This window comes from Amborella trichopoda, chromosome 3 (assembly GCF_054954075.1).
Source record: "Amborella trichopoda isolate Santa Cruz 75 chromosome 3, AtrichopodaSantaCruz75HAP2 v2.0, whole genome shotgun sequence".
In the NCBI taxonomy this organism is placed as follows: Eukaryota; Viridiplantae; Streptophyta; class Magnoliopsida; order Amborellales; family Amborellaceae; genus Amborella; species Amborella trichopoda.
Window position 1 is genome coordinate 7,862,037 of NC_142338.1, and position 26,746 is coordinate 7,888,782.

The 26,746-nt window shown below is 36.2% G+C and overlaps 1 protein-coding gene across 4 annotated transcripts; it reads right to left on the bottom strand.

The window, feature by feature from the left end:
* Nucleotides 1-155: 155 nt before the first annotated feature.
* On the bottom strand, nt 156-24,710 carry LOC18428938 (PHD finger family protein). 4 transcript variants are annotated; one of them, XR_016052923.1, is made up of 13 exons: nt 24,236-24,710; nt 23,394-23,733; nt 18,721-18,910; nt 18,559-18,608; nt 17,080-17,172; nt 16,903-16,991; nt 13,698-13,776; nt 13,246-13,328; nt 12,217-12,295; nt 11,141-12,136; nt 8,845-8,922; nt 1,082-1,628; nt 156-534 (listed from the first exon to the last, which is right to left on the bottom strand). XR_016052923.1 is itself a non-coding variant. In XM_006838234.4 (13 exons), the coding sequence occupies exons 1-13, from the start codon at nt 24,265-24,267 to the stop codon at nt 396-398; spliced, it is 2,535 nt and encodes an 844-aa protein (XP_006838297.1). In that variant the 5' UTR covers nt 24,268-24,710; the 3' UTR covers nt 156-395. The 4 variants fall into 4 exon arrangements, 2 of the variants coding, with proteins under 2 accessions (XP_006838297.1, XP_088719325.1); XM_006838234.4 differs by having other exon boundaries at nt 11,141-11,876; XR_016052924.1 differs by lacking the exon at nt 8,845-8,922.
* Between the last annotated feature and the right edge of the window lie 2,036 nt (nt 24,711-26,746).

Sequence of the window (26,746 nt, forward strand, 5' to 3'; positions counted from 1 at the left end):
AGATTTCCTAAAACGACTGCATTTGTATAGGTGCGTTGAGTGACCCACCAAAACCCCAACCATTTAGAAAAGAAAGTCCGACGGACTAGGGCCCCTTGACTTGGTGGCTAAGGCCACAACACAACGTCCAAGGTATCCCAGCTAACTGTCCAGTATTGAGTAACAGGGGTACTTCTTGTAATGGGGGATTACATAATGGGCGAGTACATGGAAACAATTGAGAAGAAGGCAGTTCTGCAGGAGACCCACACCATTCTCTAATATACAAACCAACAGGAGCTCTTAACTTGATTTTACAAAAGAAGGCCCATGAAAGCCCTTGAGGAGCAGCTCTTTGATGCTAAAAAAAAGGCCTAAAAAAATAAAAATTATATCTAAAAATTTAGAAGAGAATACTATCTCAAACGTCTGTGTTTCTGTGAGATGAAACGGATGCCTTGCTTCCCTAAATCCAAAGTCCTGTCCCTCCCATCATCTAGCTGAACAGAGAGAGTTGAAGACCCCTCAATCATGTTTGTCACCACGCCTTCATGCCTGCAACATGCAATGCTCAGCAACCAAGAAAGATTTAAGAGAAAGCAACACCATAAATCTCATGGGTTCTGGGATTCATAGCCCACTAGGGTCATCATCTTTGAAGATGGATGGCGATGGAGAGAGTGTGGGGCCCACCATTTGTGCCACTGCCTATTGTTGTTCCCCTCTCTTGCCATCAACCTTCCATAGGAACCATGATTTTTCACAGCCCGTTTATGCTCCCAAATTAATAATCCACAAGGGATTTTTCACAAGGTGGGTCATAAGAATTCCACATGGGCCCAAATTTATATAACCATCCTTTCAAATAACAACACTAGTTCCCCGAACCACATGTGCGAGGCAGAGTGCAAAAGGACAATTTTATTCTCATTTGTAAATGTAGAAGGAAAAAGAAAAAATGGTCGAGTCTAGCCTGCCATCTAGCTAGATGGTTTAAGCCCCCAAAACAAAAGGGAGTTTCTTTCATATATCAATTTCCTCGTCTCTGAAACACTTCATGAAAACATGGCCAGGAAGAAAAGAAAACTGAGACAGATCTTACCAAGAATTATCTGATGGTTGATGAACTTCAACTCTCTTTCCAACAGCATCTTTACCCAACTTCTTCAATATCCAGTTGGCATCCAAAACTTCATTTATTGGATCACCCACTTCATTTATTGGATCATCCCTAGGCACAAATGACCCATTCTCAGCTAGAGAAATTGGTCGCTTTCTCTTTGACCTCTGCCCTTTGACTGAATTCTTCTCATCTCCATCCCCTTGTGGACCCCATAAACTATGGCTAGGATTCTTTAATTTGAACTTTAATGACAGCTTAGATGAAGATGAATCAACTATGGCAGGTGTATCATTTCTCAAGAAAATATCTTCCTCTGATGTGTTCCCTCTGGTTTTCCTCTTTCCAGTAACTGAAGGAATTCTTTCCTCTGGAATAGACTCGAATGCCCCTTTATCAGTTTCCCCTCCAACATTGGGGCTTCCCAGTCGAGAATCTTCTGGTTTAATGTTGCAATGTTTGATCACGCCCCCTGGCTTGCCTCTCTCCATTAAAGTACTTGGGTGGCTTGAAATATCATCTTTGAATCCTGCAACCCTTATCATACTTAGAAACTTCATTAAATGAGGCAATATCTAAAAATAGTCAACTAGAGAACTTGCTCACCTAAATAGATAATTAACAATCTACCAAACCCAGATCTGAAATTTAATAGAACAAAATAAGAAAAATAGGAAAAAATATCCAGCTTAGTCCTTACAATTTCAAAAAAGATGAAAGGAAACATTATGGAATTTGCAAAGGTGTAAGAACCTAGAAAACTCCAAGATAAAATCCTATAAGCAATGAAGATACTATGTTAAATGAGGAATCTAAAGGGAGCCCTTTGAAGCTAGAATCCTAGAATGGCAAAAAAAGAAGCAAATAATCTATCAAAACCGGACAAGAAAACTAATAGGTAACAAAAGGAAAAAATGAGCCCTATATTTCAAAAATAGGAAGGAGAAGGGTTGTGTTAGGTTGGCAGCCAGCAGAAAACTTTTGCCGCATTCCTATTATGAATCCTGATCCAATTGGCAGAACAGGATTCATGTAGCCAACCCCAAATAGTTGGGTTAAGGTTCGGATGACAATGATTATGATGATGATGTTTCAAAAATAGAAGGATGAACATTAGCAATATGGGAATGGAAGAGATACCAAATGGTTCCAAAATGAATAAATAAAAACCCTTTCAAGAGCAATAGTGATATCATGTCAATGGCAGCTATAGGAGCTGACCCTCTGTATCAGTGCACTGTATTTTTTTGAAGAATTTTTTATTTTTTGAAGATGCATAATAAATCAGTGCACTGTTCAGGAAAAGACCAGCCATAATTCCCAAAGGTCCAAATTCTTTGCAGAGGAATTATCATAAACAGAAAGATGCAGGTCAGACGATTTTTCGAAGCCTCTATAGTGAGCACCTGGTCAACTGCCATACCTTGAAGTTACACATAGTGCTTATGAGGCCAGTTGATCAACGAGTTGAGTGAATAGAATCATAGATATGGGCAAAGGTCGGAGGATGGGAGTAGGCTGGCACGGTGGCAAAGGCAATAACATCCGACCAAAGCAAGATGCAAGGAAAAGCTGCACAGCCATAATGGCTGGGCTCTATGAGTACTCTTTCCATTAAATCAGACCAAGTGGACCAGACCACGTATTGGGTGCTCTTACCCTAGTTAGACAGATCACTAGATATGAAGATGCTGCATACTGAAAGTGGGAGTGATAAATTCATGGAACTGTCTAAATTATTGCACACCAAATTACAAAATGGGCTTTTTGGAAAATTTGTTGACTTGTCATTCTTAAAATGGAACTTTCCCCATTTGATTTTCCTGACTGGTATCCTTCTTAGTACTGGAAAACCCCAAAATGCCATCCAAGACAGATCAACTCATGCCCGTTTTGCAAAAGTTTTCTCAATTGCATTCGTCAGACTCTCTCTCTACAAGGTGGCCCTCACCCCTAGTGCAACCCTCTCTCCCTCCAACCCCTTCCCTCCCTTCCTCTTCCCTCCCCTCCCAGCCCTCCCCTCCTTTCCTCCTCCTCTCCTCTCCCACCCCTCCCCTCCATTCCTCCTTCCCTCCCATTCCACACCAAACCCCCACCAAAAAAAAAGAAAAAAAACTGGGCCAGGGCCTGGGAGTGGAGGAGGAGGAGAGGGGATCTCAAATTCTCTGCAACTCTATTCAATGCTTCGCAAATCTCTTCCTTTTCAAATCGATTTCCCAAATCGTAAGTCCAAATACCGACTTCCACGATTATTTCTGACTTGCAGAGAGCCTTGAGGTTTATATTGATGGAAAGGGAGATGGATACCCATTTCTTTCATTTGAGAACTTATGGACAAGTTTTAATCAATTTTTTGATACAAGAATGTGGAATAGAGAGAATGGATTTGACTGCCAAGTGCGCAATTGAAGTTCCATGAAGTGAAAGGTTCTCAAGGCCTCTAATGGCTTGGGAGCTCGACAATAGGTTCAACCAGTGGTTTAAAAAGCGGATCGGTGCCCCGGATCGGGCACCCTAAAAACCCATCCGGATCGGTGAATCGGCGTTTCGGATCGGAAATCGGTCAAATCGGTCAGATTTGGCCTTAAAAAAATCCAAAAAAAATATTAAAAATCATTATAAATATCGTTTTTTGGGAATCCAATAAGAAATAGGGGTACTACATTAAGAACTTTTAGATGTTCTTTCCCTGTATGAATAAATTTAAATTTTGTCTTATAATATCATCTAATTTTTAAAAAAACTATTTACAGCTATAATAAAAATAATACATTATATAATTTATAACATAAATAAATAAACAAATAAAATAAAAGATTTGGTTATCAATGTATAATTATTAATAATAAACAAAGGTGTGACCCTTACAAATAAATAAATCTACAAAAGTATAGAATTTAGAAACATAAATTTGTAATTATATTATAATAAAATTAGAAAAATATATAACTATCATACTTGTAATGTGGGATAATTGACAAAGCAACTTTAAAATAGATTTTAAAGTGGTTTGGGCTAGTGTTATTTTTTTAGCTTAAAATGTCCCATAAACTAGTAATTTTTTAATGGTCAATAAACTAGTATTAATATTATTTTTTGTTGTTCTAATATCCTATGAGTTAGTACTATTTTTTTCTTTTTAATCTCTATTAATCAATAACCTAATGCCTAATATCTAATAAAAGGGTTACTTTTTATAGTAAAAAGCTTCGTTTAATTTTAACAATGGATGTTAATACAATAGACAAAAAATAATGAGGGAGCACTTCACCATGTAAAAGACAGGGCACAAGGTTTTTGCTAGAGTCATCATGTGCATGGTACAAAAAACATTTGCCCCACATCGAAAAGATGAGGGAGCACTTCACCGTATAAAAGACATGGCACAAGGCATACGTTTGAGTCATCATGCGCATGGTACAGAACTACAGGGGCAAGGCCACTTGGTGTAAAAGATACGGTGGACATGAAAAAAGAAGCCAAGTTTTTACTGTACCATGCAGGCAGATAAAAAGTCAGGTTGTAAGGAAAATGTCAGGTGGACGTGCCAAAAAAGCCTGGTGGACACGAAGCGGTATCACCGATACCCGATTAAAAGCAAGGTTTTTAATTTACTTTCATTAAAAACAGTAAAAAAATAAAAAATGGAACCGCCCAGATCTCCGGATCCTGATTGGAAGCGGTATCACCGATCGGATCGGCAATTTTTCAAACACTAGGTTCAACAAATGGAGAGGAAGGTGTCTTCTGATATGGAACAGTACTCGTCTTTCGTTCTCATGAGCGGAGAGATCGATGTTAACTACTTTGCAGAGCTGAGGCGAGGGATAAGGGAAAATGTTGTGGTCATGTCAATAGGCATTGGAGTACTCTGCAGTTCCTGAGTTGAATATTAGGAGAGATTTTGGATGCTGGGTACAGCTCTGATGAGTTGTAAGACATGAGTCAGGTTAGGTTGTTTGGCTATGGCGGAAGTCCTTCAGTGCCCATTGTTGCTGTACTTTGTGGATTGTTCTCTTCTCTCTCGCTTTTTGTGTTGGTAACATGCCAAATCACAATTTCGAAAAGGACAATCAAACAGATGGTTTAATTTGAACAACTCCCAATTGCAATTCAGCACAGAACAATCAAATACCTCTATAAAACAAATAAGAATACTTCAAACTAGAATAAAGAAAATTGCAATTTAAAATTTTTAATGAACTCTTGAATTTGAGAATCAAATTGTGCCTTAAGCAATAAATAGAAGTTTTAGCTTATACTATGGAAGTTTGAGGTCCTCTATGGAGCACCTTCCATCACATGAATACATTTTGGTCACCTAGAACGAAAAGACAAGAGGCTCTACATCCTGCATATAACAAGGTGAAGGGCTCATAACCATAAACTTTTGGATGTGGAAAAAAAATTACAACGTGAAAAACATCACCAATCTTAACTTTTCGGATACAAGTATGAAAAAAGTATCATAATGACAGAAAGAATAAATGAAATGTTGAGAAGGTATTCTGAACGGAAGAAGGGCTAGCCAGTGCCTTTGTAGAGAAGATCGAGACACACCAGCAAAAGATTTTACTTTCTGGCAAGGATGAAGAATTTTTCTTACAAAAGCCCTCCATCAGTGGGATGGGCATGTGTTAGTGAAGGGCCCCTGCTAGAATCAATCGGGGGGAAGTATAAATTTTGCCAAGGAGGACTAAGAAGAAATTTCAGGACCCAAGAGGCTCTTTCTTGCTTTTCTAGCAAAAGTGGACGAAGGGAAGGACAAGGAGCAAAGGATAATTATTTGGTTTTGGTGGCAGATTTTCCTGAGGGGCTTCTTCGAATATACACACACACACACACACATACAATATATATATATATATATATATATATATATATATATATATAAGCTAAAAAACGCCTATAGGCAAAAATGAACAGTGTTCGCCACAGTCATGGACTTGCTATGTCCGTGGCGGTTTATTGAACAGAGCCGAAATGGACGGCGCGTGGTCGGTGGCGGTTTCCGTGGATTTTTTGACTGTTCCGTGACGGTCGGAAAATCCTCGCCGCCGGAAAAAAAAAGGCGGCAATGGTGCTATGGGCAACATCACTGTAGCATCTCGCCCATAGGCATTATGTGTGTCTATATATATATATATATATATATATATATATGGGAAAAGTTTATATAGAGCCGAGGCTCTAAACAATTAAATTAGAGCCTACCTCAAAAATTTCAATAGAATAGGTTTTGATGCCCAAATATCCTCAAATTGATCATCTTGACATCAAGATGCATGGACAGGAGAAAAAAAATGGATTTCAAGTTTTGGAAATAGTGTATTTTGTAACCTATTTTTGAACCGTCCACTTTCAAGATTTTCATGTTTTCATAGATCTGTCGATCTATACTATTTTTGAAGCTTTAAACTATATAAATAAAGATAAAAATATATTCTAAGGCTATCACAAAGATTGCCAGTATTAAAACCACATTTCTCAACACTATTTGAAGGTAGGCTCTAATTTGATTGTTTAGAGCCTAGGCTCTATACAAACCGCACCCTATAAGTATATACTAGTAGAGAGAAGTGTTTTGCACGTGTGAACAAAACTATTGAACTTATGAAAATACAAATTAGATACAAAATATAAAAAAAAAAATTATGGATAGAGCACAATGATTATCTCAAATCAAAAAACAATTATAGGTTCTCAAATCAATTAACAGTCGTAAACAATCTAAAAGTATAAAATCTTGTAATTAAAAATATGAATTTTTTAAATTCAAAAAAATTATGAAGTTTTATGGCACTTGAGTCTAGTATGACAACATATAAAAATAAAGGCCCACAAATCACATATATAATATTATCAAACATAAACAAAGTAATTTACTATAAAAAATTTAACTATATTACAAATAATTAACAATAAATCAACAATTTAATATATATAATTTTTCTAAAACAGAGAATTTAATAGCTATTCATTTTAATCTAATAAAACTATGAAATATAATTCATAATAACACAAAAAGTTAATAGAAGTTTTCTTCGTTCCATTTTTTTTTATAATGTAAGTGAAAAAAAAAATACAAATTAACTATCCATAATGACCATAAAACAAATACATTAGAAACTAATATGTTTTAGAAACTAAAATAAGATTTCTCAATATCCCTTGTGACCTCCCTCGTGGTCTCCCTTTTTATGTGACCTTATCCCTCTCTCCATGATCTACCAAATCTTGGAAAATTTCTCTCCTAAAATATCTCTACTCATCCTAAAATTTCTTTATCCACATCTTAGCTACTAAATCTTGGAGAGCCTACTAAAATATATCTATCCATATCCCAAAATTTATTTATCTATATCCTATATACACACCTTCCCAACTTTCTCTATTCATCTCCACGCAACTCTCTCCCTCTATTGTATTATAAATATAAAAACTAAATTTTTGATAATCTAACTATTTGCAAAAGTATCTACATCCATGTTCTAAAATTTCTTTAAAGCCCTTTAATAAAAGAACTAATAGAGTTGTGAATGAAATTCAAAAGAATTAAAAATTCATAATTAAAAATATAAAATATTTTAATATTTTTATTGCTAATATAATAATTAGAAATAAAATTATTAAAATATTGGTAAAAAATAGAATGGATATTTATTCTTAAAATATTACATAATTTGTAATTTAAAAGTATAAAAATAATTCATAAGCTATGCAGTTTTTATAATAAATTTTATTTTTAACATTACAATTAGAAAGGGAGATATTAAAATATTGGTAAAACTTAGAATGGATATTTATTCTTAAAAAGATAAAAATTGTAATTAAAAAACTATAAATAAGTGTTGAGCTAATCCTTAGTACTCTAGCACTCCCAACCCTATTGTTTCTCTCACCATAGGGTCCCTTCTTATTTTGGTGACATATGTCCACCCTTAATATACTCTAACTCTATGACTCCCAACCTTATTGTTTCTTTCACCATAGTGCCCCTACTTATTTTTGCGTCATGTGTCCACCTTTTAACTATGGCTTAAAAATGTAGTATAGATTACTCTAGGACTCCCAACCCTATTGTTTCTCTCACCATATGGTCCCTTCTTATTTTTATGACACCCCTTAACTCTAGCTTAATAATGTAGTATAGATAACTCTAGGACACCCAACCCTATTGTTTCTCTCACCATAGGGTCCCTTCTTATTTTTCCGACACATGTCCACCCTTTAACTCTGGCTTAATAATGTAGTGTGTGTGTATGTATATATATATATATATATATATATATATATATATATATATATATATATATATATATATATATATAGAGTAATGATCCTATGAGATCCTCCCACACCCATGTGTGTAGGACCTCAAAGGATCCCATTAAATTTGGCACAGATCTCTAGAAAAATTATTAGATGGGTGTAGGACTTGACTTTTCTAGATCTGTATCAAAATTAATGGTGATCCTTTGGGGTCCTACACACATGGGTGTGGGAGGGTCTCACAAGGTCATTTCCCATATATATATAACTTCATTTATTTTTCATTTTTTTGAGGAAACAGTTGCCTGGGCTTCATGGATATTTCTTTCCAATTTCCAATATGAGGTAGCTATTAGACCTTAGTTGCAAGAACCTCATACTCCCACTCCAAAGCTTGATCTACAATTTCTTTTGAATTTAATTGAGTATACGCTACATTAGAAGTACACCTACTATCTGGTGAACATAAATACCTCTATCATCATCAATCATGGCAATTTGGTCATGCAGCCCAAGTATATGCATCTCCTTCTGACTCACATCTTCACTACCTGTTCATGAACGTCCAAATATACATTTATTTTCATAACTAATAATGCATTTAAACTCAAGACTATTATCCTGAACTAATGGTGCATTTAATAAGAAAGATCAGATCTATAACTTTTAAAGACATCAATACTCAGGAAGCGGCAAATTCGACAGGATAATAAAGAAAACAGATAAAAAGTCCATGAGATGAAATTTCAATTGCCCACAAGAAAAGCACCTTCAATGGAATGCAAGCAGATAATGCAACATATGAACCAAAAATCTTGCTGTTGAATGTATCTACAAATGGTCAAGCTACAAGAAAATAGATTAATCCATAAATAGGATAATATTTTGACCGTATCTGGTAGCTATTTGTTTGTGAAGTTAATTGAAATTAAATTTAAATGCCTTCAGCATTTCATGTGTCATCAAGATCCGCTTCATGCATCTCTAGGGTCACGAGGCTTCCAAGGGTTGACAAAGATTACTCCATGTCAAAATTTATAAACCATTAGAAAAAAGTCAACAATGAGACCATGCTTTCTTGTGTCCTCAATTAGAAATACTAATCCACAAATATTTCTCAGATGGCAGGAACAACAAAGATTCAGAGCTCATTCAGTCATGGCACCAACAAGCTGAAACCCAACCAATTTCAGTCATGACAAATCCAGGGAACTGAGTGTTATTACTTCAAAAAAATGCTTAACATCCTAAACATGAACTGCATATCTCACGCGTAGGTGCCAAACTCAGTATTTCATATTTCCATTCCATTAAATATGTGAAAGGAATCTTGAAACTGTTGTTTTTTGATATAACTGGTAGAGGGATTCAACATTTTTATGGGAACTGCATGAAGTAAGACTCATCAAAATGCATTCAGCATTGGCATGCAGAAAATTTATTTGTCACTATAAACAATATCAATGAAAAGGAAAAATTATAATGTCCAATTGACGCTACCACAATAAAATGGTATTTAGACTCCCAAATGTCCTGTGGGCTCAAAGATCACCCACAATTGATGACACCTTGGAGAGCCAAAGGGCCTTGGCACCCTGCCTAGGCAGGCCCAGCCAGCTTGCCCAAGGTTGGGTCCTAGGTGGGCACCTAGCACCTCGGATAAGGCACCCATCTTGGATAAGGCACCCCTTTGCACGCACGCGCATGCATGTGTGTGCGTGTGAGAGAGAGAGAAAGTGAGAGAGTATGTTATGTATATGCATTGCATGCAAGAAAGACAGAAGAGAGATTCTATCACGTGTGTATTGTTCCACTCTCTCTTTGCAACCATTCGCTCTCCAGTCAACCAGTCATCTGTCCCTTGAAAGAGAATTTCTTTTTTGGTTTTGTGTGCGCATGTATGTGTGAGATGGGGGTGGTGAGTGGAGAGGGAGGGGTTGTGAGTCCATTATTTTTCTACTGACTTCAACAAATAACAAATCATCTCTCTCTTCCTTTCTCTCTCTCCCCCCACCCACTCCCCCTCCCCTCCCCCCCCCCCCACACACACACACACACACAAAAAAAAAAAAAAAATTGTGAAAACTTCCCCTCTTCTTGGCCGCCTCATGTGTGAGGCAGCCACCTAGATGCCACCTAACGCATTTTTATGCACTTGGAGTAAGACTATGAAATGCCACCTAGGTGCTGCATAACACTTAAAGTATATGAAACAAAGAATTTCATTAGACCATTTCAGTGATCAATCACCAAATAAGATTCAGTTTTCCACGTCCAACTGCTCTATGACACCAGGACTGTAGATTAAGAGAATGGTATTTCATTTAATGCATCAAACACATCCATAAAACATGGACCTGCAATCAGCTTGCGCTGAAATGGAGCTTAAAACTGTAATGGATGGAGCCCATATGAGGCATTTTACAAAAAACATTGTAATTGTGAGGAAAGTAAACCATTATCCCTGGTAGTATGGTACATACCACTCCAAAGGGCAATCCACCATTCAATTCTGATGAAGGGACAATATGAATTAATTGGAGTTGGGCCCACAGGGACAACAGCCTAGGTACAGTTAATCTCTACCAACGGTCACAGCAAACAGATGGTGGATGCCCCTCTGGCCTCCAGTATATCATAGCCCAATCAGGAATATGGTATACAACCTTTCACTGATAAGGTAGAGTTCCAAGTAACCTTAAAAGTATTCAAGACAGCCATTGTCATGAAAAAACTGAGTAATAATGCAACATAGGTATCATCAAGTACCTGAAGCCGCTGAAGACTGCTCTCTATGAGAATTTGAAGCATCAGATCTTGAGACATCATTTGCAGTCCCTTTCTTTGATAAATGTATAACTATTTTAGGCCGTTTCCCTCCCTCAGGAGCGCTGGCAAGCTTTCCAGAAGCATCCTCGAGATCCACAACCCGTGATTTGGAGCTCTTAATTTTGACTATTTTAGGGTTTCTTGTATCACTGTGTACTGCTGCTCCTTGAACAAAGACCTTGCTTCCAATACCCGATTGACTGATTGGGGAATTTTCTGATTCATTCCCAATGCTTAAGGTATTTGAAGGCATAGAACCCGCCGCACTAGCAACTTCAAGCCTTGAACCATCAACCTTATGATCTCCCAAACTGTTCTCCGCATGGGCCCCAAGCATTTCATTCAAACCTTCAGTTTTTCCATTTGATTGTGTCTGCGAAGTCTTTTTCTTTGCATATTTTTTGCTCAGTAGTCCATTGTTTGAGTACTTCCCTTGTTCCTTCACACTTTTCAATACTTTCTCAGATATGCCCTTTACAGAAAACTTTAAAGTTCTTCCAAATTCACCTTTCGATACAATATGTGGGTGCTGCTCATCATCTGACGAAGGAGAAAGAGGTACACGGTCTTCATGTGTAATTAAACCAGCAGCAGCTCTAGAGTTGGCAATCTGATCCTGTTCAGCATCATCTCTCCTCCTCCAAAGCTCTTGAACAGCATCATCAAGGTCCCTCACCTGTGTATCACGCAAAAATGTAAATTGTTATCTGCAACAACTGCCACTTTTTTAATGGAAATGATAATGAAATCCAATGGACAATGGAAATCCATAGTCCAATCATTCCAATGAGATTGGTCCACCAAACCGATGACAGGTGATGCTGACAGTAGAAACAATGGGTTATGGCCTGCTCTGATGGGTCCCAGTCTCTCTCCATCACATCCATCATTTCATTGCATGGTGACGACCCAATGGAGTATGGTTTTCATAGTCCACTGTATTGCAGAACACTTTCCATTATTGTAAAAAAGATTATTCCTTCATCCAACATTCACAAAAAGGGAAAATAAGGAACCTCGTAACAGTCACCACGGCAACAAGCACATTTGTAGTACAAGTTTCTATCTGTTTGGAATTCCTGGTATTTTTCATCACTGTAAAACATAAAAACCTTATTAATGAATTCCATAAAGAACAGAAAAGAACAAAGATATGAACAAAAATTTAAAGCTTGACGAGAAAGCCCACATTTCGTGTGGCAGTTCAAGTACTAACAGTAAAAGATTGCAAGAAAACCAATTATCTGAAACAGATTGTTTTTTGAGTGGCCGGAGCAATAAAGAGTCAACATTAGAGCATTTAATAAGTAAAATTCAGTTGACAAGCTTTATGAATGTTGGAGCCTCGTGCAGGTAAATATTCAGCCTTCACTAAGACAATCTAATGCTAATGATAGGGCAGGCTTTCACTTTTAGTGAAGAATAGTAGGGAACGGTAATATTGCTTCAAAAAAAGTAGCATATATATATGTATTTATATGCATGTTAATAAAAGTGCTATGTACAGGCATGTGCATGGGAAGTCAGGTATTTGTATTGTATGCACATGCCAGAGCAAACATGTGTAGGTGAGAAATATTGAAATTTACTGGTTTAACAATAGTTTTAAAATATTATTTCACCAGTATCCATTGGAAATTACGCTACCAGCACTAATAAGGAAAAATGAGAAAAATGTGATTTCATTGAGGCAAACCTGCCCCATTCAAAATCACCCCCCTCAAAAAGTGTCTGGGAGCTCTCCAAACAACTGCAATCTGACAGTAGATAAACATCTAAGAAGAGCAAATCCAACTCGTCTATAATTATTTTTGTTTGTCAAAAAAACTTGAAACCCCAGCACGCATGATGAACTGTCAATTCATCATCACTATTTCAAACAAAAAAATAGTAGATCCGTGAAAGAATGTTCAAACAAGAAGAAATAGTTCGAACATAAGAAACCAAAAAAATGGAAAAATTGGGACAAATGTCAAGAAACCATAATATATATGTATGTATGTATATCAAACAACTGCAACAAAGACCTAAGGTTACAATTAAACCTGATTCCATCACAATGGCAGTGAACCCAACGCCCACAAGCATCACAACAAACCATTGGTGTTGATTCTGAATCCCTGTAAACCTGTAGATCAACAACCAAAAAAAAACAAAACAATTCAGGGAAGTCAAATTACACTGGCTGAAATTACCTCACTATTTTGCGAGGTAGGTGGCAACTACCTTGTGATTGCCAGTATGCATATGTAAATAAACAAAGAAGCACATGAACAAAGGGGGCCAAACTATGTATAAACTTCATATGAGCCCACAAAAAAGAAAAAAATGACCATACAAGTAAAACATAGAAAGATGTGAACATAAAGGGAATCTTGTATGCATAATTCAACAACTTCATAAGTGAATGAATCAAGTGAAGTGTGAACCTGGTCTATAAAACTAATAAAAATAGTTGCGCAGTCATAGAAACCATCAGGAGCATAGTAAACACTACCTTCAAACATACTGGGCAGTACTTTCCCTTAACAAAGAGCCTCCCACATGCATCACAGCAAGTATACCCTAAAAACCACCTGCAGATTGAACATAGAAAAAAAGTTATGTGTGCGGATAGGGAATTTGAAGAAATATAGAGATTAGCAATCAAATAACTAAAAGCTATACAGGAATCATATTCAACCATATAAGCATCAGCTCTCTATGACATCAATAAGGCAAAAAGTCAATCAAGGCTTCCTCAGATTCTCATAGATGTATCCCCAAGTCACTTGGGATTCATGCTACATTTTTCATTACTTCTGAGAGAGGAGGCTAGGATTTGAAGGACTCTGTACTCATTGGGCTAGTTGATGATCTTCGTAAAATTATAGGATGTAAGAAGGCAAACTCTAGGTAGATTAAGTAGGTAATTACAAATCTTATCACTCAGAATTCAAGAGGGGTTTTTTGAAATGAGTTTTGGATGGGACCTTGGTAAACCCCAGTTAGCTAATCCACAGCTACCTAGTTTCAACTAAAACAGGACAACCAGCCATTTTTATAAAGGGAATAAGGAAAGGCATGTAACCACAGTGACTACAATGTTTGGTCTTATAATCCCAAGGAAAGGTCCCATTACCAAGCATACCTAATTGAAAGCCAGAACTCCAAAAGCTGTATCACCAGGCAATAAGTGGGCTAGGGCCATAATGCAAGCATCCTTGGCATTCCATCATAATGGTCGAATCAACAAGCAAGATGCTTAAATGGATGTGGCTTCATCATAGTCGTTTTTATTTCGTGTTTCTCTAAATGGGGATGTCGATGAAGGGCACATTTTAACTTTGGATGAAACAATTGTTTAGAGTGCCGCATTTCTGAATGAGTATTGAATATTATACAGCTGGTTTATTGAGAAGAAGTTGGGCCAAAGAGTGAATTTGAGAAAAACAAAGATTATGTTCTTTATCGGCTCTAAAAGACGTTCACATATTCTTAAGGTGATGAAGGCCTGCCTCATGTTTACCCTTATAACCAATGTTTAAAAAACCGGATCGGTGACCCGAATCGGTCTCACCCATACCCGTGTCCGATCGGTGGATCAGTAGATCGGATCGTAGAATTAGATGAATCGGCAATTTTTGTCCCAAAAAGTTTTCCAAAAATCACTAGAAATCTCTAAAAATAGTCTTCTTTTAGTTTCTAAAATAAATTAGGAGTGGTGCATTATGTACTTTCATTACTTTGAAAAATAAGTGAATACTGAGACGTTATTTTCCTGTTTGGATGTGTGTATAATTATTAATTGTAATATAGTGTTATAATATTGCATCAAAATAATTTAAAAAAATTAAAAAACACTTCCATATTATAAGATAAAAATAATAATTTTCCAAGTGAAATTAGCATCACATCAAAGTATCAAACATTTATTAATTCGCTTGACTCACCCAAAATTATCACAACTTAACTAACTACAATATTATATACTGCTAATGAAATTGTTGGTTTATAATTTTATATTTTATAATTATTTTACTATACAAATAAAAAAAAATCTAAAATGTCTTATAATATCATCTAAATCAAAAATCTTATTTACAACTATAAGAAAAATAATACATTACATAATTTATAATATAAATAAATTGATAAATAAAATACAAGATTTGGTTATCAATGTATAATTATCAATTATAATATTATAATAAACATGATTAAAAATTTATTAGAAAACACTTCCATATCATATTTTGTAAATTATAAATAAATATAGTTAACATAAAAAGAAAAATATTTTTTTTTAGACAATTTCATTTGATGGACGTCCTTCTAAGAGAGAGAGAGAGAGAGAGAGATGTTATTTATAGACCTTGCGCTATTTATAAGCATTTTTGCTATTTATAGAAATGTGCTTTATAGACCAATTCACTTTATACTATAAATGTCCTTATAAGAGAGAGAGTCACAAATATATTAGATGCCCCCCTTTTTTTCTTGAGCAGCAAAATATAATCTAAAATATTTGTGGGCTCAAATATAGAGTAAACGTCCCTTATATGAGAGAGAGAAAGAGAGATAGTGCTTATTTTAGCACACGCTCCTTGCACTAGCATTTCTCACTTAAACCCCACATGCAAAGCGAACAAGTTTTAAGAGCGAATAAGCATAAAACCTATTGGTAGCTTTTTCATATATATGTTAGGTCATTAAGATAGCTTTTTCACATATATATGTATAGATATATATGTTTGGTCATTAAGAGATTAAAGGGGATATGGATCAATCAGAAAGGGATAAATAACCGCTCACAAGCATGAGCGTTATAGCAAATCTCAATTGATTTTGCCCTGAATAAGGGGAAGCCTCACTTCTAAGAAAAAGCGTGGGCATAAAGAAAAGGAGTGATAGATAGACTATGCTCAAAATGTCCCACATCAAAGATTCATGGGGAAAATGAAGTTATAAACCAAAAGTCATGAAGAATTAGGCACGCATGTAGCAAGTGAATGTGAGTGGGCCCGTGAGTGCTGCCGACTGAAAAGCAGTGAAGTACATTGTGGGGCCCACTTTTTAAAACAAATTTAAGAAAGATTTGCATCTCAAAAAAATTCAAAACGATCGATGACGTCATAACTGATTCGATGATGTCGTCATAATCAGTGTTTTGTCTTTAGAACCGGCCTGATCCCATTTTTCTAGTAGATCCAGAGCGGCTCTACCGATACCCCATCTAGATTGCCCAATTCCGAATAGGATCACCAATTTTTCAAACACTGCTTCTAACTACCAAAGCTCTCTTAGGACGGGCAGATCATAGGAATGGTCTTCCGTACGAGGCTTGAAAACGTTTATTGAAGTTCACCTTACTTCTAAGTACAAGGTTTGAAAAGGTTTCTCAAGCTCTAAGGAGGACACAAGGAAAAGTCCGAAAATGAAGTACTGAGAACCCATCAAATAAAGTAAATCACTTGAATCATTGCATAGACATTCGTGTGCCTAGATGTTCACACAGATACTAACTTTTCATTTTACTTTTTTTTTTTAGTCTAAAACAATTCATCCTAACAGATAATTCACACAGTTTATAGCCAACAGTGTATGACCACTATGAGACACATTTCATAACATAAAAGACAGCATTCTTAGTTTCATTATAAGTCATTGCTTTCAAAAGAAAAAAGTAAAGAAGAGCACAAAATTAAAAATCCAATCAATACCTTGTACTTGAGCCACTTCCAGGAACAGTGGACCCACAACTGTGGCACCTCGTATGCTTGGGGCATAAATACGGCCCAGGGGTAACATTCTGTTTCGGTACAAAAGGTGATTTAAGATCCAATTCACAAACTAAATGTAATACTGAAAATATTTTATGAAAAAAATGCCATTCGCACCTTGTGTGGAGGTTGCTGACAATACGAATGGCAGGCAGCATCACATCGTTTACAGAACATTAACTTATTTGGATCTCCAGACCTTCTGCATACCTGGAAATTGGACACAGACAATATAATGAATCATTCATAGCCAAGTCATAAAATTAGTAAAAAACATCATATAGAGAAAAGGCTATAAATTAATGATAGCAGGATTTGAAAATTAATTATTGCAGATGACATCATCTAGATTAATTCTATCAGAAGTTCTATTGAAGTCTAAAGCAAGCATCCAAATGTTATAATTATGTTGTTGGCAGATCATTCTTTATGGGAAATCGACTACATATATTAAAGCAAGAGAGATCTGAAAGTTGCAACTAAATTCTAGCATATTTGAGTAAAATGTACTATATTTGAATGCTCAGACGAGTAATCCAAAATATTCTAGCCCCACCATGGCGCTTTCAAGTTTTGTGCCTTGCAACCAAATCACAGTTTGCAATTGAACTGTGTGTATGTGTGATAGAAAGATAACTCTTGCCCATATCTGAAATGCTAGACACCACCAATGCCACCTTACCAAAAAAAGTATATGATCTTCAAGAAAAAGGACCCTTAGAACTCCTAAGAAGAGACCCAATAATGCAGCGCAATAAGGTCCTGATTGCATAAAGGTTGTCTCCAAGGGTGAAGGGCAGTCGGGATGCATATAATGCCTCGTGAGGCCAAATGAAACCCACAAAATCACAGCATTAATAATTTCTACTTTGTCCTCAGTCATATCTTTTCGAAATATCTTTCCTATTTTCCCTCAAAAAAAATTTGAAGCATTAAAGACAAAGTCCTAAAGCCCCCTAAGAATTCAATCGGACTAATACCCATTTTGCTATGAAAAAGGACAAAACTATGTGGAACATAGGTCATGTAGGCTCTCCAAAACTTGGAAGACAAAGCCTGGACCGGTCATTTTTCTGTGTCTACCCCACTTATTTAACCCAAACATCTGACTTATTAGGTAAGTACCAAACAAAGGGCCAACATCTAGGAAAATATTTGATAGCCAAGGCCCTATCAGGTGTTGCAGATATTGTAATAATATTGTAACCCCTTCTATTGGTGGTGATGACCAAACCAAGTATGGTATTTCAATAGTCCATAGGATAACAGTATAGTTCCCTTTTTTATTTCTTCCTTGTAAAGAAAACTACACCCATGACCTCCTCAGAACAGAACATGACCCCAATGGTAGGTTCCACTCTCTCTGTATCACCATTTTTCATTTCATTTGATGGTGATGACCTAATGGAATATGGTATTTCAACAGTCCATTGGATTATAGTTTCCCTTTTTAGCTGTTCCTCATAAAGAAAAATACACCCACTATAAAGTAATTCACTGAAACTTGACCATGCATCTGCTTGATCAAAAAATACAACTGAATGAAAACCAAAAATTAACTCAAAAGGACAACTTCCTGAAGCGATAAAAACACACCTCACAAATGCGGCAGGAGGCACAAACCCATGAATGCCAATCAAATAAATCTGGAAAAGGCAGATCATAATTGCAGTTTATCAGCAGAGGAACCAAAAGAGAAGTACATGGCAATTTAACGATATAATGATATCTTTATATCCACATAAACTTAGTCTTAACCTCTATGATTTGCCCAAGATTTCAAGCAGTTCCTGTGATACTTCTTGTTACAAGTTTTGCACGATAGCATCCTGGCAGCTCTACTACTCCCTTCACTTTCAGCAGAGAAGCACATCCGACACATAACCTTGACAGCAGAACCATCACGATCATCTCCATTTTGATCTTTGATAGAAGCCCCAGAAACATCCTGACACCCAGGAGACAAAATGTACTTTAATTATAAAGGTCATGCAACTTATCGTGAAGAAACTCAAATAATAAAGCTCTATAAGGAGTAATGAAGTGGTGCCCATGGCACATGGATCTCATCTCACAAGCTTCTTTGAAGTTTCTTTGACAAAATGATCTCATCTCACAAGCTTCTTAGAAGTTTCTTTGACATCTCATCTCACAAGCTTCTTGGAAGTTTCTATGACAAAATGCATGGATCCTCTCTCTCTCTCTCTCTCGACAAAATGCATGGATCCTCTCTCTCTCTCTCTCTCGACAAAATGCATGGATCCTCTCTCTCTCTCTCTCTCTCTCTCTCTCTCTCTCTCTCTCTCTCTCTCTCTCTCTCTCTCTCTCTCTCTCTCACACACACACACACACACACTGCCCAGTCATTAAAAAAGATATCCAGATCACTTCATTGCAGAATTAGATAGCAGATAGAACCAGCCATCCAATCGATGAAAGAAGTTCGTTTCTTGAAATACAGTTCACTTATTCGATGAAAATGACAGAACAACAAAGAAGCAAGTATCATTTATATCACTCATGGGACAGTAACAGGTTGCTTAAGTCACCAATATCAGGATGGATTTTATAAGAATTATAGCATTGGAGAAACTTTTGATGTGGTGTTTCTTCTTTATTATAAAACAAAAAGCACAACCCTGACATGTCATCCTCAAAAAGGATCCCAAATCCCTAACACATTTCTCCTGCACAAAGAATACGAGGTGCCTTTACAAATTCATAGAGATTTGCTTGCAAGTATAGAGTTCAATGGAGGATCAGCTGGGACTGGAGGACTTAGCCTCAAATTCAAAATTACAAATTAGATCATCACACTAGCATGGGAGCCACTTTCTGCAACTCTGCCCTTAAAGAGATCTAAGCCTTTCATAATTTTGGTCAGCATGTCCATTTTCTCTTTTTCAAGGTTTCTAACTGATATTAGGTGTTTTTTATAAATTCATATTACTGGAAAACATACTGCATAGCTCAGCTAGAAACACCTTAGAAAGGCTCTCAAGCATTCAATTCCATCCTCAAGGTCTCATTACAGGCTCGAGCATCAACCATTTTTTTGCCATTCTTCTACACAGGCCAAAGGAGCACTCTGGAGAGTTTGCAGTATCTTGGAACTCCTCTAACACATTGATGAGCCTCCACAAGCTTCAGAAATCGGACACCCAAATACGAATATTACAAGGGCTATACACCATAAATTCCATCTCATCCTTAACATCATAAAGTGGGACTAAAAGCAAGAGAAGCCATGGGGTTCAATTTTTTTAGAAGGAACAAGGTCAAGAGCAGCAAAGGGATGGGAACCACAATGTGGTCACTAGGCCCCTCTCCTAGTGAAGCCTGCAGCCCAACATATCGATGTTGGCTTGTCCCCATGAGAGAGCATGAAAGCCCCATTATGGGGCTGTAACTCTATTTAGGGTCTTTCTTCATAGCTATCTCTACCTAAGGAGCTCATAAGCCCCACTTCCCACATCCAAAACTGGTGTTCTTCTCTTTTACTTTTCATAAAAACGATCTATGAAATATATAAAGGAGATGCACTTACCCCTTTCTAGCAGGTAAACATGGAAAAAAAGGCAACAGATGATGAACGGTTGCACAAAGACAACAGCATAACATATATAAAAGTCAAGTCACTGGCCTATGTAAAGTTTAAGAATTTGACATCAGATATGTTCTGCCTGTGGGTTGAAATGGAAGACATGAACAAATTTTTCGCCCATAAAGATGAAAGAGGAAATAAGATACAATGAGAAGAAAAGAATAAAAAGAAGGATAGGGAACAGCGTTAAAAGAGTAAGATGGCCTGTGCTAATTATCATGTATGTCTTAGCTTTTTATAATTGTATTATGTACCAGCACTAATCACTATGTCACTTCTTTTTGTCTTTGCTGATCTTTTGCTATATGCCAGTTGAACAAATTTAAAAACAGAATTCAGAGTTGTAAGAAAACAAGATATCTCTAGCAAACAAAACAAGGATTTGTAACATAATTGAGAGAATTGAATTCCCTGCAAGGTTGAAATTTGTGGTTCTGTCTTTTGAGAAGAAGGTTTATATCTGTGAACCTTCCATCTTTGAGAAACACATGTTTCCTAGGGACAAACGTGTCCTCTACAGACACGAACGTATCCCATTAGTGGACTTAATCCAGAAACATAGAATCATGAATCATGAGTGAGAGAGTGTGCCTTTCAACTAAGCCCCACCCCTTATGCCCCGAAACTTGTCAAGCATCTTGCTTGCATCCCTCTATTTTCACAATTATGCCAGTGATATAGTCCTTTATGTAACCCCAGAAAAATGGAAGTATCCATCCTCAACGAACATATTGCATCCATTTTAACATTTAGAAATTAGAACTAAAGAATCAATTGAAAACAATAGCTTATCGAAATATCTGTTAAGAAACAAGTATGTGTGCATTTTATGATGCACTAAACCAACAAAATGCAATGTTTATCGTACTAGGCCCTTGGTTAGTCAATGAACTTTACAAGTTTGAGTGTCTTTGACATACTACACTCATGCTTGGGAGTATACCTTAAGTTTATCATGCCAAAAAGAAAACAAAAGCAGATGATCAAAGGTGCCAAGGATTGAGACCTATGGCCTTGGAGCATGTAACTTGGTCTCATTTTGCTCTCAAAGAAACACCCAGATCATAAAAGTAGAATAAATGAACTCCACCAAAAAGCTCTCACACACACACACACGTAAACAAAGGAACAAGAATAGTTTTAACTTATAAGTTAATGAAAACGTAATATGAATTAACTATTAACACACAACACAGACATAAACAAAGGAGCAAGAACAGCTGTACTTATAATGAAAACATATATACAAGTTAACTATTCACACATGCACACACACGTCGACAAAGACACACATAGGGGTGAGAGAGAGAGAGAGAGAGAGAGCTGTGAAGAAATACCTTCCAATTGCCGCAAATGCTAAATAATGACAGTATAAACAAATAGAAAGTGTTTACACGATGACATTATCAATCTAAAACAACATACACACTTTGATATAGACAATGACAAGAATGACAAAAAGAAAAAATAATGACATACAGAGAAAAGGAAAAAAGGACAGCAATGACCAACATAACATTGCAAAATCCATTTGTTTGAGGAGGATAAAAGACCAATTGCCCAATCAAACTTCTTCTAAAAAAAATAGTCACATCAAAAACAATTTTGCAAACTGTATGATACTGACATGTAGCCAACAGACCATAAGAGTTAAAAATTCAAATGGTTAACATCTCAAAAAAGAATCACTGTAAAATAATTGGTTGAACCATGGTAAACCATCTGGAGATCCTAACGGACTATACTGGCATACATAGTGATCTCCAAAGAAGATAATGTTCAGAGCCAAAGACCATGGCAATCAGAGACCCAAACATATTCTGAAACATTGAATAGTACCATTTCAATAAGGGATCCCGCATGTCCCTCGATGATCAATTTCTCAATATTCATCGAAATAGAACCCCTTTGCAAGATTAAGGACAGAAACTTACGCACAAATACAATTCATATTCTTACTTGATAAAAGGAGAAAAAAATGCAACCACAAATATCGTCAAATTAGTAATTTCACATTATAAAACCATAACACATTCCAATCAACAAGAAATATAAGACTGCCAAATCGCTCTCGTACAATATGAAAAATCATAGGCATTGCTCAATCTATTAATTTGAAAGAGTTTTTCTTTGAGGCAAACGAAGAATTAAACAATTCCACCAATGTGTACAGATCCATAAGTAAACCCAACATGTGAGAACTCAGAGCCTGGGCCTCAGAACCCATATTCAAGACTATCAAGACAAGCATCAAAAACTAGGAAAGCCAAATGTATCAGTCAATCCATATATATTGCACAATAGTTTTAAAAATTCAAAACCAGGCAAAAATTGTGAAAAAAATAAAGTCATAAATATGAAATAGAAAGTGCTTGAATAAGCACCTATGTCTCCCTAGAGATCAGTCCAAATAATCACCCTAAAAACCTAATTTCAAATAGTTCAAAAATACTAACCAAAAAAGACAACCATAGTTCCCAACGCACCAGTCCAAATAATCACCCAGAAAAAACAATCAACACTCAATAACACTAATCAGAAGTTCAGAACAAACATCTAAAAGAACCCACACACCACTCTAAATGACCAAACAAATTCTCTTCTTCCATAATTTACCAATATTAATCAAAACCAGCATGCATAATTCCCAACAAGGCAGTCCAAATAATCCCCAAAAAAACTCTTGCTTCTTTTTCCGAACAATCCAAAATATATCCTTGCATCAAGTTTAAGATTAAAAATTCACCATTGCTTCAATATTTAATTTTATTTAGCTTAAATTTTGGAACAAATAAAAGAGAAAGAAAAACCCATGGAAAAAACTTACTGCAAAATTGCCGGTTTCAAACCTCCGGGCAAGATCTTCAGCAGCCAATGAAGCAGCAATGGCCTTCTTTTGCAACGAAACACGCTTTGTCTGAACGGACTGAAGCTCCTCACCTTCTCCATCAACACCCGTAACCGAATCCCCTTGTTTCTTGGATAACCCATCGCCTTTTTCAACATGAGGAACTTGAACCTGCAAGGTTTTTCGCCCACCAGCTCTGAGAAACCAAGGATCCTTCAAAATATCCTCAAGAACATTGACTTCATCCACAAAAGCTCTCCTCCCTTTCTCACTCTGCAAATTCTCAGGGAACCCAAGAGTGCAAAAGCAAATTCTCTGGCTGAAACAACACATCAAAACAAACCCATAGTAAGAATAGATAAATAAAAATTCCACAAGATAGGGTCGAAAAGAGAGTGGGTAGACACAAAGGGGCAAATAGAGAGAGAAAGAGGGCTAAAGAGAAGATGGGGTGGAGAGAAAGACACAAAGGGGAAAACAGAGAGAGAGAGAGAGAGGGTTCAAGAGAAGATGAGGTGGAGAGAAAGACACAAAGGGCGAAATAGAGAGAGACAGAGGGCTAAAGAGAAGATGGGGTGGAGAGAAAGAGGGAAAATTCAGAGGGAAAAGCGCTAATGAGATAATGGGTAGAGAGAGGAAGGAGACAGAGTGAGAGAGAGAATGGGGCAGAGAGAACAAGAGATACAAAGAGGGGAAGAGGGCTAGAGAGAGAAAGGGGTCAGACGAGGCCTGAGATGTGGAGGGTTAGAGAGGGAGAGAATTAGAGAGAGAGAGAGAGAGAGAGAGCGGGGAGACGAAAATGGGGTGTTAACGAAACAAACCATGTAATTGGGCAAGCGACATGAAAGGCCATTGAGATGGGAGGGGAGGTGGGGTTTATAAGAGTGTTTAGATTTGATGCGGATTTTTTAGCGGTAGTGTTGGACTGGTAATCGATTCAATTCAAAAAAAGAGGGGGGAGATTAGGAATAGAAGAGAGAGAGAGAGAGAGAGAGAGAGAGAGAGAGAGGACGGAAAAACAAGTTCAGGGTAGCTGCTGCTCTGGTTCTCTAAACGCGATAATATTTTTATCGGTGCTCCTTGTTTGCCCACTTTTAATGCACACGGGGGTGAATATGAGATAGAGAGAGAGAGAGAGGGGGGAAGAGAGAGAAAGATAGGCGGCTTGGTAGAGGGGGGTATATTGTAGAGAGACAAGAGGCTAGCGGTTAGTGGGTTTGTTTCAACCTTCAATACCGCAAGAGCATTTCTCTCTCTACTTTTTTAGGGTTTTCTAGAGAGAGAGAGAGAGGTGTTAGGTTTAGCATGTTTTGGTTTTCCAATTTCTAGAGGGGGTAGGGATTCAAGGGCAGTGGAAGGGAAAACAATTTACAAAATTCTTTATTTGTGAGATAGATGAGAAAGAATTAAGTTTGATATTTTAAAAATAATAATAATAATTTAGGTTTTAACTGTAGAGTACGGTTGTCCCGTGAAGTCAAAAAAACCTGTCACATCCGATGTTTAAAAATTAAAGTAATTTTTTATCCAGATTGCTGGTTTCGATGGGAATATGTTGCGATTAAACTGGTTCTAAATTAATATACATTTTGGCCCTTTAATTTTTTTTTTTAAGTTTATATAATATTTATAAAATTATTATAAATCTCCAATACATAAATCATTATTTTAATTTTAGTTTTATTGTATATATTTTTAATAATTTTTTAATCACTAATTCTGACTTATCAAGACCCGGTCTAGATTGCCGATCCAATAATCTGCCACAGATATATAGGTTATTCTTCCCCACCAATCAAGGTTTTAAAACATAAACCACATCTTTTACTTCAATAGGGTTGAAGGGAGATGATTTTATGAGCGGCCTGGACATGCAAGATTGAGAAGAACCAAATAAATTACCATTAATAAATACTTTTTTTACCTAAATTTTATCCAATTATATTTTTAGTATATAAATTAGGCCCGCATGTTTTGGGATTCTATCGGACCCTTATTTTGCTCAAAATCTTAATTTAACGCACAAAAATTAGGTTGCTCATTGTTTCCTCCTCCAATTTTAGCCATCCAATTTACAAAGCATTGTACGCCAATTGGCTCATATAATAATTATGTTTCTTAAAAACATAAAAGCCTTCAAATATCTTTAAAGGGCTTATATACAATGAAACGATTTACTTTTGGTACAAAGAAGTCACAATTATTTATAAACATACAATTTGAAATTTGATAGCTTAGATGAAGTATAAAGTTCTAAAAATTTCCTTTAGAACTTTAAGCTTGGTCAATGAAGTAAATGCATCCACCTAGTTTCACATCCAATAGTCAAGATTAATTGTGACAACCTTGTAATAAAGGTAAATAATTCAGTTTCACATCCAATAGTCAAGATTAATTGTGACAACATTGTAATAAAGGTAAATGATTTCATTACATACCTTCCATTTTGAGAATTATGTGAAGACTACTAAGTGCCAACAAATGCTTCAGGTGTTGAATAAATGTTCATAGTATTTCAACAATAACGAATTTATGTAAGGTGAAATATCTTTGTACACCAAATGTTAGTATATCATTTTTCAATAGACCTAAGGTTTCAAAAACTTTTTAAAGGCATAAGGATTTGAAATAATATATGTTCGAACCCCCTGGACTCCGTTAACCTCTTTTGATAATATATTATTGGCCCAAACAAAATTTTAAATGATATCTCTATCTATTTTTTTCCCTTCTACATAAACCTCTCTCCCCCCTGTGAATCTCTCTCTAGACCTTTCTCTCTCCTAAATATATTATGTCATATATAAGGTAATGAAAATATACAATGAGATCATCTACTTTTGGTATTAGGTTGGGAAATAGTACACGTGTATGGAGATATTTTCTCTCATTGCAAAACAATAATAAGCTATGATTATAGAATCTACCATTTCTTTTATTTTTCTCCTTTCTTTTTTTGGCTTCGAAATCAGTTTCTTAAAATATGGATCAATGAGCTGGATCATCTACCCCCAATTCAAGTCTAGATTGGTGATCCATATCGTCCTGAGTTATATGGTTAGTAATCCAAAAATAATAAAATAAATCAAATAAAATAAAAAGTAAAATAGACGTTTATAGGGAGGTGATATAGGGGGGATCACATACAATATTTGATAAACTTAAAGAAAAAGGAAAAAAAAAGGATGAAAATGGGGGTTTAAGGGGGAACCAAGCTAGGACCCATACCATCTTATAACTATTCAGTCCTGACCGATTTCACATTTGGATTAAAAATCACTGGGTTTAAAATATTATTTGAAATACTTGACATTGTGTTAAAAGATAATATG